At 37.7% G+C, this 14,109-nt stretch overlaps 1 protein-coding gene across 2 annotated transcripts; it reads left to right on the forward strand.

Moving 5' to 3' along the window:
* Positions 1–1,920: 1,920 nt before the first annotated feature.
* On the forward strand, positions 1,921–10,421 carry LOC145784384 (uncharacterized). 2 transcript variants are annotated; one of them, XM_082596193.1, is made up of 4 exons: positions 1,921–3,433; positions 4,977–5,090; positions 6,279–6,511; positions 7,002–10,421. In XM_082596193.1, exons 1-4 carry the CDS (start codon positions 3,399–3,401, stop codon positions 7,367–7,369), a joined length of 750 nt encoding a protein of 249 aa, XP_082452319.1. In that variant the 5' UTR covers positions 1,921–3,398; the 3' UTR covers positions 7,370–10,421. The 2 variants fall into 2 exon arrangements, with proteins under 2 accessions (XP_082452319.1, XP_082452320.1); XM_082596194.1 differs by having other exon boundaries at positions 1,921–3,152.
* Positions 10,422–14,109: the final 3,688 nt, after the last annotated feature.

Consider the following 14,109-nt stretch of genomic DNA (forward strand, 5'->3'; position numbering starts at 1 on the left):
GTCTCGTGGTTTGTTTTGGACGTTGTGAGTTTGTGGAGGGAAAGGGAAACTGTTCATGAAGCTTTTTCAATTTTCAAGAAATTTAAGACTGTTCAAATGTCAAATAACGCAATTTTAGTGCCTTTTCTTAACCCCTACATAAATCATTTCAACTTCGTAAACTGAATGTTGAGACCAACGGAAAATCACTGTCATTCTGCTCCGAGCCAAAGTATAGGCTACCTCGGGGTCAGGGGCGGCTCGCTAGTGTGTGCTGCGGTGCTGCAGCACTCCCACAAAAGTTTTCACGAAAGGTTTCTCAAATATATCTTAGCGTTTCTTCCCAAAACGTAGTTTATGTTTTCTGTTCACAGAATTAAGGTTTTGTAAATTATATTTGGCAACTCTGCGTGCTGTGAAATATTTTGCGCAAGGTTACAATAAAACAAACACTCGATCGTGACGTCAACGAGGCGCGTGTTTTCTTGAGTTGCCTATACAAACGAATAGTAAACGCTTGTGCTGTGTTACAAACAGCACATTCAGGGTTGCCAGGTTGGCATTTTTATGTTTGGCATGAAAAAATCCTGTTTGGCTTTTTTTTAATTTGGCAGTTTTTTTGGCCTTTTTTTGTTGTTTCTTTGCCCAAAAAGTTTTGTTTGGCATCTTTTAATTTGGCCTTTTAAACGTTGTTCACATGACTAACCCACTTGTTTGGTTTTAAGCTTCGCAGCTGTTGTTTATGACTGACCAGTCAGGCCTGCCGCCTGTTAGGCTACTGTAATGAATATTAATATTTTACTAATACTAACATTGTTTTACCAAGTGAGTTACATTACCCTGTCGTGCTGTCCCTATTGTGCTGTCAGATGCTGTGACAGCACAATAGCTAGAACGTGTTATTCACATAATGTTTGTTGATCGTTCCCTTCAAAATATTACACATTTGCGAAACTCTTAAATAAGCCAGTTTTATCTTAAACTTTTATCACACTTTAGAGCTGAAAATACGCTCAGAATGTACCTAATCAAATGTAATTTTTCAAAATTTTTTGGTGGAGGCCCCCAGACCCTCCCTCTGTTTACTTCGCCTTCAGCGAACACGCAGCACCCCCATTTCTACAACTCACCAGCCGCCACTGCTCGGGGTAGCATTAAATGATTAGATTGATTAGACATAGGCCTACCATCGTTCACGTACCCTTCCACTTAATGTCACTGCGCAAGAAAATCATCTCGCATCGCACTGTTAAAGTCTAACACGTTGCAAACAGCAGTTTTTTTGTTTTTAGCAAAGCGGGCGACTGTGTAATGTGTGTATACTTGTTTGGTGCCGTGGTCAGGCCCGGATTTAGGGGGGGGCAGAGAGTGCAGGTGCCCCGGCCCCCCGACTTTTGAAGGGCCCCCCTACGTGGAAAAAATGTGATTTTGTGTTGTTTTTTTTCTTTCAGTCCTTGATGTTTCTGCAAAATGCTGTGCAGTGCTGGATTAATGCTACTGTAGACGTAGAGGTGGTTTTTCGCGCGTCGTAGGGGCGAACATTTTTTTTGCATGAAGGCCCCCCCATCAGCTAAATCCGGCCCTGGCCGTGGTGCTCACTGTCATTAACAGAGCTCTACATCCAGAGGCCAGGCTTTCGTCCTCCACCATTTGACAATGTCCTATTCTTGCTGGGTTCTCATCCGTTGATTTTCGTGGCCAAGAAGTCATTCTGACAACGAGTTTTGGATCAAAACGACCTTTTGTCTCCTCTGAAGTCTTTGCTCCTTCAAATTGGTGAAGAAATTGACGGATTGGCACGTGCTGCCCAATCATAAAACTCGAAGAAAAGCTGGCACGACGTCGTCAAATCTGGTCAAATGACAACCTGAATGAAAATAATTTTTCATCTTAGCATGCGCATTGCACATTTATGTAAAGCGAGATGCCAAGAAGAAACAACTTGTCCTCCCGGTTTGCTCAGTGGTTGCGTGCCCGGCTCAAGATCACGCGCCGTTGGTTTGGGTTGTGCGCTTGAGCAACGCATTTCAGGACTGCTCTCCATTCAGTGGCACCAAGTGTATGGAATAATTCCCCGGCAACAACAATCAGAAATTTCACTCTCAATCTCGGTAACCGGCCTTGCGTCAAGAGCCTCTACAAGCATGCGAAACTACCAGGAATAACCCATCAAGGCTTTATCAGTCCGATAATAAAGATTCAAAACCAACAAACGATAGGCCAATGTCTCTTTTATGCTGTTTAGTTTAGTAAATGGAAAATTACAGCGTTGAGACTTCATGATGCAGTATGACTTAGCTTTCAAGCAAACGTTACAATGATATGAACGAATGGATTTGGAAGCTTGGCTATAACTGCGACATTTTAAATGCGTTGGTTTGTGAGAATCAAACGGTGTTGGCACACATCTGTGGTGCTAATTCGTCAAACCATACAAATCTAAATTAAATAGTAGTCGAATATCACTATTTTCAATTTATTTTTCTTTGTCGGAATGCAAAAGAAATGATACTGTGAAAAAAAAATACAGTAACAAAACTAACAAAAGGAAAAGGTGGCAAAACCTTAATGGTTTAAGACGTGCATGAAAGGATCTAATATTGCGGTATATGCATCAATAAATATAGTTAAGCACGGCCACCAAACCTGATACTTTAAAATAAGTTGATGAATTAGTTAAGAATCAGTCGCCTCCTCGTTCCTGGAACAACTGGAGCGCCAATTCTTAAAGCAATGAGAACACGACTGAACCCAACATCACAAAAACAAACTAATATACACAGTTTCACACACATATTGAAATTACGTAACGGACTATCAAAGCAAGGACTATTTACAGATTTCATACAGAAATAAAGTGTTCGCAGCAACGATATTAAGTAGCCTATATATTGCAGAACAAATACATAATATGGCACTTCATTATCAAGATAAAATAGTTAAAAAAGCTTTGTTTTTTAAGTTAATTTCCTGCGCATGTAAGAGCATAAGAAGCATGATGATATAGCAGCGTGTTTTTGGTATTTCTAATAAGAGTTGAATCATCTTTTATAGCGTCAATGAGGGATGGAGCTTTTAACGTTCTTTTTATCGCCGACACCAGTCCTGTTCCATCACCTTATACCTCTCTCTCTCGAGGCAGGCGTGGATTAACCTCAACCGTCTTTTAAATTGTAAGTGTGTCGGACTTTTTTTAGGTTCATAATTTCAATACAATTTCACGTGGCAACTCTCTTCCAAGTGCCACTTCTGGTTTCGGTTTGCTGATTTTACTGTTTCACCAGAGATTACTTAATTAACTTAAATAGCATTGGAAAGTCATCTATGGTTTCACCCAAAAAACAGTGGCAGTCAGGTTAATATTTACTGTTTGAATTTCAACGTATATTGTGAAATAAGCAAGTTTGTGAATTAAAGACATGAAAGCCATTCATGGGACTCAAAGCAAAATCGGGTAAGTGAATTCTGTAGGCGAGCCTAAAACTAAAAGAGTGTCTGCGAGACTACTTTATCATTTTAGTTGTTTTTTTTCTGACTGTACTAAGTTATGCTAAAACTAGTTTGGTTATACCTTGTTAAATTTATGTATTGTAATTATCCCACTTAATCTATTCTTTCGTATTAAAGCACTTTACGCAAAATTAGCAGTTACCACGTTAAAGTTTAACGTTTAAACTGTTTGAGAACAGTTGCTTGTGCAATAAAACTTGTAAGTAACTTGGTCACAAAATCTACAAATTTTTAAGTAAAAAAAAAGCTATAATGGATGTTTGTTTTATAAAGTTATAACACAAGCGAAAATACAAATCATTTGTTTTTTGGACATCACTGCACCACAAACCCTGTTTGCTTTTAGATGTTATTCTTGTCTTCTCATGGCCATGACTACCCAAAAGGAAATTTTTTCAAATTTTACATCAATTTCTCCAAGTGAAATCAAAGACTTAGTTAACCTTAATTGATTTTTTAGATTCTAAAGTTTTTTCAACCTTGTCAAACCTTCAAGGCAACCAAGAATACTGGAAAATTAAAATTTTAATTAAATTTATTATAGTTAATTTGGTTGACTTAAAGGTTTGACGAAGATGAAAAAACTTTAGTATACAGTACCATATCTTTTTTCATGTAATGATTATAACTGACCTTAAAGTGATTCCCCATTTCGAGGAAGAAGGTTAGTGCCAGATCTTTTTTAGTATTAATGTTTAGGCAGTGGCTATTTGACCGGCTCCGGTCTTTGAATCTGAAACACTATTTGACCAGTCATGACGTCACTACATAAGCACTTTTTTCTTTTTCTCTTTCAAAGCAAAAGACGATAAGCGCCTTAAGTTTTAAATTCAACACGTTTTTTTCAACTGAATCCGTGGCGCATACGTAACGTCTCGGGCTGCCATTCTAGAGGGAATGAGTTCGGTTCTATCCGGAAGCGTTCTTTTTTTTTTTTTTAACTAAATTTTTGAAAGTGGAAAGTTGTCTTGAAGGGTTGGTTGAGATGATGATTTGAAACTTGACTGATTGTTGTGCGACAATGAGACTGGATTTAATTTTTAACTTCGGACTTCAGCGAAACGTAATCTTACAGCCTATTAGAAGGTGTGATTTTTCAGAGAAATTGTGCTAAGAAATGAAAGGAATTTGTTAAAAATAAGACTAGAAAAAACTTTTTTAATTCGTTTTGAAACTTTTTTATTCACTTGTTGATTCATTCATATCAGTTTGTATCCTTTTGTAGTTAAAAAAAAAAAAAAAAAAGAACGCTTCCGGATAGTATCGAACTCATTCCCTCTAAAATGGCAGCCCGAGACGTTACGTATGCGCCACGGACTCAGTTGAAGAAAACGTGTTGAATTTAAAACTTAACGCGCTTATCGTCTTTTGCTTTGAAAGAGAAAAAGTGCTTATGTAGTGACGTCATGACCGGTCAAATAGTGTTTCAGATTCAAAGACCGGAGCCGGTCAAATAGCCACTGCCTAATGTTTATTTGATATTTCAGGCATTCATTATGTGATTTTTGCCTTAATGATGAGAATTGTAACAGGATGGGAGATCATGAGCAAATGTTATATTGTCAAGACTGTGAAGCCAAGGCTCATCCAAGTTGCATGCAGTAAGATCTGGAAGTATTATTTGATTTAATCTGTTTTACATATTGTACAATGTATTACATACAATCTATTCATACTTAATATTCAATTCTTTTTTAGAGTTTTTTAATTTAGTTTCATTTACTTTCTGGTTTCTGCCTATTTTCCAATTTGTGCATTTCAGTAACTAATCTCGATTAGTCTACCTAACTTCACAAGGTAGATTTAAACGATCTGTCTTAGCCTGATGCTGCGAGTTTGCTGTGGCAATAGTAAGTTGCGCAAGCTTTCGGAACACAGTTCCCTAGTCATGTGCTATGATGAATGGTGTTGAAGTCAGTGAGTGGTTCTTTAGTGTGGTTCTTTCGTTTAGTGTGGTAGTGTGGTTCTAAACGAAAGAACCACACTAAAGAACCACTCACTGACTTCAACACCATTCATCATGGCACATGACTAGGGAACTGTGTTCCGAAAGCTTGCGCAACTTACTATTGCCACAGCAAACTCGCAGCATCAGGCTAAGACAGATCGTTTAAATCTACCTTGTGAAGTAAGCTACGATCATGCTGCTAAAAGCGAAACTCAATCAATTGCATAGTCTACCTAAGTTTATCTTTAATTGTGTGGCCATCAGAGGTGTATGGAGTCAGGTTTTCTGGACTGCTCCGACTCCGAAGTCTGGGATTCCAAACTCCACTTCTACTCCAAATATTTTGAGAATATTGACTCCAAACACCATTCTTATTCCGAGTGCAAACCATACACCACAATCCAGATTTTCTTATACTCTAACTCATACCTCCCCAATCTTCTGTCATTGAAAAGAAAAGCATATTTTTAAGTGAAAAAAATCTTGCTTAAAAAAATAAAACCACAGAAGTTCATAAAAATGACAACTGCCCCAAATACAGCAAAATATTAAAAAAAAATACAACCAAAAGGTCTAACTGGCAAAAAATCAGACTCCGGCTCCCATTTTTGCTAAGAATTTCAGACTCTGATTCTACTCTGATAGAAACTCGAGACCTCTTAAATACTCTGAAACTCTGGCTACTGTACACTTCTGATCGTCTTGTCAAATTGTGAGACTTATCAATGAAACGTTAAACTCTGTTAATGTTGTTGAATTGATGACTTAGTAGCCTACAGTGGTCTGTAGGCCGTTTAAGCGTTTTAGTAAAAGTTTATATATATTTTTTCTTCTATTTTAGCTATTCTAAAGCTCTTGCGATAAGAGCATTGTCCTATCCTTGGCAATGTGTGGAGTGCAAAACATGTACAGTTTGTCGCTCGGCACAAGATGGGGCTAACATACTATTTTGTGATGGTTGTGACAAAGCCTATCATATGAAGTGTCATCAACCCGAAGTCAATGAAAAACCTGAGGGTAAATGGATTTGTGCAACATGTTCCTCAATGGAGTCTTTTACAAATGGTAATGCAGGTAACTTTGAGCACGTGCTTCCAAATTTAAATCTTTGTTTTGCATCAAAAATCTACATTTTGATCTAAGGTCTTTAGTTTCTGAAGGGATTATTTAATTATGCATGCAGTGAAACTTGCTCATTTATATCTTCTATTTGCGATTATTCAGGCAATAGCAGTCATTGACTTTATAGCAGCAGTGCCCAATCATTTTTTGTCCAATCACAAGGCACAGACCTCTTTTTATAATTTACCAAGCTTGCCGACAGTATAATCAATATTTGTACAGTTTAGTGCCTAAGTAGTAGCACTTTTTATAATATTTATGTATTCATAGACTTCCTCAAAATTTTCCATAGCATTATCGAGTGTTTTGATGCATCTAGGTTGTGAACCCCTGCGTTAAAGTGAACCTGTATCCATAATACTTGCACAACCCAACCTTTTGCATAACTTGCACCAACTTTAAATGCAATACAAGATATCATCGCTCATGACATTGTATTTAGATCACTCCGAGACAATGGAAATAACTACTAATGGTCATGCCTTTGACACACCAATTACCCCGAATGTCAACACTAATGGCATTGGCATAAATGATAGCTTTTCTTCAAGCAACGATGGGAATTTATCAAATTTAGCAGAGTGGTCATCTGAACAAGTATCGGATTATTTTAAAAATGCTGGATTTTCTGAACAAGCTCATATCTTTATACAAGAAGAGATTGACGGAAAATCCCTTTTATTACTGAAGCGCAATGACGTCATATCAAATTTAGCATTAAAACTTGGTCCTGCTGTAAAAATATATGAACACATCAAAAAATTGCAAAACAACGGTTTATCTTTCATTGAGTATCAAAACGGTTTATAGCATGATATGTAGCATTTCTGTTTCGATAAAACGTTGTTGAGTAGAATCTCGAAAGCAACATAAAGCGTGATGTCGAATTTCATCATGGTTCCAAGGCACAGAAAGACGAACTTTTTTGTGCAATATTTTTCAAAAACTGCAAAATCGATAGCCATGATTGCTATGAATTTTTCCTACTTTTAAGGCCTATTAAGGGTATCTCCGAGAGTTTCTGTCTCTAAAACAGCATTATTCTGTAGAAGTTAGACACTATTCTCCGCAAGTTTGTTTACACATCGTTTTTTTTCTTCTCAGGATTAACAGAAAAACTTTGTACATAGTAGCTGCCGCTTCATTTCGGTACGATCTTGTTTTACAACATAAATTGTTATTTACCGTTTATTGATAAACATATTTTATGATGAAAAAGCGTTTTTTCAGTTATTATTTTTTGTTGTTGAGTTTCTTTAGAAAGTTGTTGATTAGCAAGCATGAGGAGTTATTTCATGTGTGTTCATGCAGGACTGTGGAGTCGGAATGATTTTGGCGTGTCCGGAGTCGGAGTCGTTCAAAAAAGGCCGACTCCGACTTGATACAAAACGATGAACAATAAAAAGAATATATTTGCATATATTTTTAAAAAATCAAAATACTGTTTCTTCTGTATTACGCTCTAAAACTTTACCAGATGATAAAAGTGTTTGTTCTTGTCATTTTTTTTTTTTTTGAAAGTTGCTGTTTTAATTTCAACCATAATGTTTTAATTTCAGTGAAATTGAATTTAAAAAAATGAAAAAAAACCTAAATTAAATGCAATGTGGCAATCTTCAAAAATTTAGCAACACTGAAGTCGAAGTCGGCCAGTTATAAATTGAGGAGTCGGAGACGTATATTTTTCACTTCGTTCCACAGCTGCTCATGTTGTTACCCTATAGTCACGGTAACGTAAGCAATATCCCTTCTGAAAAGAGAAGTGGGTCGATACTTGTAAATTAGAAAAGAGTGGTTGCCGTCTCCTGTGAGACCTGACACTTATGACATCAGCTGGTGGTCCCTTTGAATTGAACCGAGACAACCATTCTATAAGTGTGTTTTTATCTAATACCAAAGAAGCGTTCGCAAATGTTGATTCGTTTTTTTCGTTTTGTGGAGACGTCAGTAGACTTGCTCTTGAGAAGCACAGCATTCTAACGAAAAAAGTTTCCAATTTACATCGTTTTAACGTAGATGGAAAAGTGGCAACTTACTGGCTGGAATATTGTGCTTCTGCCATCGTGAGTAGATAGCGAAATATTTATTTATTGCTTTTATTCGAAACTAAAGATGTATTCATTTTATCGAAAACAGTCAGAAATGGCGGACCACAGAAGCTATACTATAAGTCGTGATTATTGCACTAATAAAGCAGGACAGTTCATACTAACTTGTTACAAACTGTGATTTTGACAGCAGCTGTGTCCTCATTTCTAATTATTCGACATTTCTCACATTGTTTGTGCTGTTTTTTAACTTGGTTGGGTGAAAGATTGCTGACATGTTTGTCATTCATGGCCACAAACGCTGTTGATGAAGTTAAACATTGCTCCATACAGCGTCCAAATTCGCACGCTTTACAACGTGTGAATGAAATTATATCTTAAAATATGCTGGCAAAGTTGTTTCGAGTAGAATGCTCCACATAGCTCAAAGCTGCAGGTTTTCGTCTGATTCTTTTCAGGAGTTTTCGTCAGATTAAAATAAACCTAAACGCGGTGAAGTATTTATAGTGAAAGAAAAATAAAATTTAAATTTGGCTGATCAAAAGAACTCGTTTATGCCTTAAAACTCCTTCCTTAATTTTAATTCCTCTGATTCACCAAATTTACAATTCAATTAACTAAATATCGTTTTTCTTCTACTATAAACACTTCGCCACATTTAGGTTTATTTTATTCAGACGATACCTCCTGAAGAGAGTCAGGCGAAAACCTGCAGACTCGAGCTAGGTGCAACATTCTACGCGTAATTTTCAAGTTTTTTGCTACTAACCGAATCGTAATGTTGTTTGGGTAAGTAATTTTACGGTTTATTTAACTAAACAATAAAAATAAATATGTTCAATTGTTTATTGGTTTCAAAAATGTAGTTGTGAAAGAATCGGCCTTATACAGTTTGTGTCAACTTTTGCACAAACTACCTTCACAGTAATCGTTGCTTCAAAGTTATATCATTTCAAATGCTGATTTCAGCCTACCACATGTGCCAGGTCCACGATGTTTTGGCGTTTTTACTTTTGGTGTTCCCTCTTTGGGTTTCGGTATACTTTGCAACATAACCATGTTGACGTCAAGCTATCTTTAGTGTGTGGTTGCACTGGTTGGTTGGGGCGATAACCAACATGGCATCTTTTTTAATTTGATTGTTTCCAAGAGTGTTTAGTGTTGTGTTATTATTCGGTCGGTTGGTAACGCGTGATCGTTATCTGTCCCTCAGGAAAATGGACCATGCTCTACCCCAGGTAGAAAATCAATCATTTTTTTTTTAATGTAAAAAAAACGACTGATTTGTTGTCAGGGAACTACCCACTCAGCAAAACACACATCACTCATGATAGTTTTGGTCTGACGTCAAAATGGTCACATGACAAAGTGATAACGCCAAAACGTTGTGTTCCGATGTAAGTGAACAATTCAAAGCAATGGTTTTGAGATGCATGAATCGTTTTTGAGAAGATTTGCGTTAACGAAAAGAATTTATGACAATCCCATTTATGACATTTTGACGTTTTTCACAATCTAAGTCTATAATTGTTTGCATGTGCATCTTACCCATAGAAAAATATTAGTTTTAAAGTGTATAAAAATTCTATAAAAAGCGGCCAGTTATGTTTTTTCCAACTTGTTAGTTTTTTTGCAACCGATTTTTTGTATAATGATATCGTTGTGCACGCTTTTATGCAAGATCATTTTTACACGTGATTATTTATAATATATTTAACTTTTATGTTTATTTCTTCATGCATTTTCTCAAAGGTGGAAGGTTATTTTGTGTGAAATAATAAATCTATTGTGATGTTAAGTGACCTGTGTTGTGATTCCGTTTAAATCGCTAATGAATACAGGGTAGTTTTTAGTTGAGATACCGTAACCTTTACGCAGCCTATATAATTACATGGTGACAAGGCTCTAGTTATGGCAAAAACGACTTCTGTCGAAGGGAAGAAAAATGAAAAACCTAAAAACTGGCCGACCTCTGCTAGCCGAGACCGTGTATACAGAAATTAAAAAAGGGAAAAACTTTACATTCCACAATCCTCAGAAAAGGTTTATCGACATCTAATCTAAAATACAGTAGCTTAATCCAGTAGCGTAGCTTGTCTCATTTGATTAGGGGGCACTCCAGAGGCACAAATACTGAACTTGACATGAAAATTTAATTACAGGCAACTTTTAGTCTTACGTTCTAAATTTTACCCAATGAACGCATTTGTAATAAACCCTGGCCATTTTCCCTCATCTAATTTTTGCCTATTTGCAGTACTGGGCTATATGTAATTTTGCAATTAAACATTAAAACACGCACAAAACGAAAAAGACTCAAGACAAAAATGAAGACATGCCAAATTCGGCCACGGTTTCGTAATTTTCTTCAACTCGGCAAACGTGTTTAATAAGATGAATTATACACAGTGGCGTAGCTAGGGAGGGGCGGCACGTTTGGGGGCAGCACATTCAGACTACGATTTTTGATTTTGACTATAATCTGATAAAAAAAACGCATTTCATTTTCACATGCTTTTTCTTAAAGGGGCGGCAAAATCTGAATTAGTCCAGTCGTTAAAGGGTTTTACCTTGACTTAATTGGTGTAAAGCTGAAATTTTGCACATTGGTTCTGTTCATTGTGTACAATGACCAAAAAAAAATCCCCGTGAAAATTGTTTGGTGAAAAAAAGTTATCCGCTATTTTCGAAATTCCGCCATTTTTTTCAAAATGGCGGATGTACAAATACTGAAATATTCAATTTTTATGAAATTATTGTTAGTGTTGGTGCTCATTTAAAAGTAAATTTCATACTGCAATTATTTCACATTGGCAAAGTTTTGGTCCACCGTGACTGTCGGAGGAAGTTTACGGATACACGGAAAGGGGTTCAGGGAAAATGCCTGCAAAGAAATTACGATCTGTGACAAGGATATTCAAGCTTCTGAAGCCTCCAGTATACTGCGTCAAAAGGGTGCTGATGGGATTAATGCTGCCAGTACTAATAGAGGCGACAACATTGTTGCGATAGCTGGTCGAAAAGTACACATAGACTGTCGTAAACGTTACACCAACCTAATCGATATACAGCTTAAGAACAACAGAGAGGAAAGTGGGTCCTGCGTCACGAGGAAACGAAGTGTTCGAATTCTTGATGGCAATTTTGGCAGTAAGACTCATTGTTTGTTTTCAAAACGTCGAAAATCTGGGCGACCGAAGGATGAGGAACAGGACCAGGCATCTCTAAAGATGTGTTCACATCTTGAACAGAATGATAAAGAACAGTTAACGATATCAGACCTCAGATATAAAATGAAGGAGTTTTTAGCAAATGATGATTGCCTTTATTATGGATCAAAATATCTGAAGACCCAATCAATGAATCTATTTATATAACTGAAGGTCAGGGCCTTCATGACATTGTTACTATGAGAGAGAAGACATCCGAATTCCTCCGATCTCATTACCTAGAAACAAGGCATGAGAATGATAAAGAGTCACAAAAAAGAGAAATAGTTATAACTGCGGCAAAGATCATCAAAAATGATGTTCCATCTGTTAATGATCACTATCCAAGCACTGACGCACTCAATAATAATAGTAATCGTATTTTATGTGCGCCCATTGCGATACATAACATACAGTAACACTGCGATAACAGACGACAGGAAGCAGCGAAGTGACATAACTTATAGTCTTCGAGTCAGCTGCTCCCCTTATTTTGGCTTGCCATTAAGTGTCTTTGCCGAGACACAGCCGCGTGCTCTGGAGCGGTGTCAAACCCACGTCCTTTCGAACGTCGCGCAGACGTTCTCACCACTTGGCTACGCAACCGACACTCAATCTTGGTCCTGCTCTAATGTAGCCCACTTGCCTGAAACTTTGCGAACACTGTTGGGTTCTTTATTTGTAGGAAAAGACACAAAGCAAAAGGTTGCACGTATTGGCCAAGCTGTCGTTCTCACCACTCGACCGACCAGATCGTCAGACCGCGAGCGGTGATTGCACCATTGCAAATTGGTCTTGCTGTTCAAGGACATCATTTGTACAGGTCGAGATTTCTTGTTGATACTTTACAGTTTACACAATATGGGATACTGTTCTTCTTACGCAGAAGTCCTGAGGTTTGAAAAGAATGCAGCTGATTGTGTAGCGTCAGAATCCATTGTTCTAGAGAACATAGACCAACTCGAAAGCACAATGTTATTTGCAGCTGACAATGTTGATCATAATATCATCACCCTGGATGGGAAGGGGACTTTCCACGGGATGGGAATGATTGCTGCCTTGACATCGGGTCAGAAAGCAAACCGTATAATTCTAAAGCACAGCATATCACAACTCAACATCACAGAGAAGACTAGGATTGAAATCATGCAACTCCGCTTTGCCAATGAAGTGTAGAAGACATCACTGGCTGGTTATGTACCTTTTTCTCAAGATCAAACCCTGAGGTATATTGTGAATGGTGTTGTGGCCGAGGATAACGTTAATGTACATGAACATGAACAAAAAAATGATCGACCTATTCGATCAGTAAAACACTTCGGGATAGCCTAAAGGCTGCGAAGTGATCACTGCTCCAGGGGATGCTGATGTTCCGATTGTGAAGGCTACTGTTCTTAGTGCAGTGTCACACTCGACAACGTTGATTGGAGAAGACACAGATCTGTTGGTCCTGCTTTTTCATTATGCGCAACAAGTAAACAGAGATCTATATTTCCGTTCCGACAAGGAAAATGCTGACAAAGTGTATCATATAAACGAACTGAAAATGGTGATGGGTGAAAAATTATGTTCCCATTTACTTTTTCTACATGCCTACACTGGATATGACACAACATCAAGAATCTTTGGTGTAGGTAAGAAAAAATGTCTTTCAAAGGGTGATGCTATTCTGAAAGACTGTGTCAATTACCTCCTTCTTCCAAAGCAGACAGCAGCATCCATTGTAAACAAAGATTGTCAAGCGATGGCTGTGATTTTTAGGGGCACGCGGACGGATTCCCTCTCGTCATTGCACTACTACAGAGTAGGGTACTAAAAAAAAAGTAGTCTCTTCCCAATCATTTGTGACACCAGAACGCCTACCACCTACTGCGTCATCAACAAAATTTCATCGTCTAAGGGTTTACTACCAAATGATGGTCTGGCTAGGACAGAAGAGTGATATGGAAACTTGCGGGTGGGGTTGGAAACTGGAAGGCAGTCAGTTTGTGACAACAGAGTCGGACATGAATGCGGAGCCAGATTCCTTCTTATGGATTATCCACTGCAACTGCACAACTGCCTGTAGCACTGCCAGGTGTAGGCAGAATAATCTACCCTGTACCTCAGCATGTGGACAGTGCAACTTGATGCCTGTGACAATACGTACAATCAGTCATTACTGGATGAGGATGATGACCAGGACTTATTAAGCAACTGAATGTAAATAACTTAATAAGTGGTCTGCGATTCTTGTACTGCCAGTGTTTCACTATTGGTTTGGTTTCATATAACTTAATAAGCCTTTCCATTA

This window comes from Aplidium turbinatum, chromosome 15, assembly GCF_918807975.1.
Source record: "Aplidium turbinatum chromosome 15, kaAplTurb1.1, whole genome shotgun sequence".
Classification (NCBI taxonomy): domain Eukaryota; kingdom Metazoa; phylum Chordata; class Ascidiacea; order Aplousobranchia; family Polyclinidae; genus Aplidium; species Aplidium turbinatum.

Bases quoted from the DNA above. Each gene is read 5' to 3' on its own strand.
- LOC145784384 (XM_082596193.1), top strand. From the start codon at position 3,399: ATGAAAGCCATTCATGGGACTCAAAGCAAAATCGG. The intron at 3,434-4,976 runs GTAAGTGAATTC...TTGATATTTCAG, and splicing joins GGGACTCAAAGCAAAATCGG to GCATTCATTATGTGATTTTT. The intron at 6,512-7,001 runs GTAACTTTGAGC...CATTGTATTTAG, and splicing joins TTTTACAAATGGTAATGCAG to ATCACTCCGAGACAATGGAA.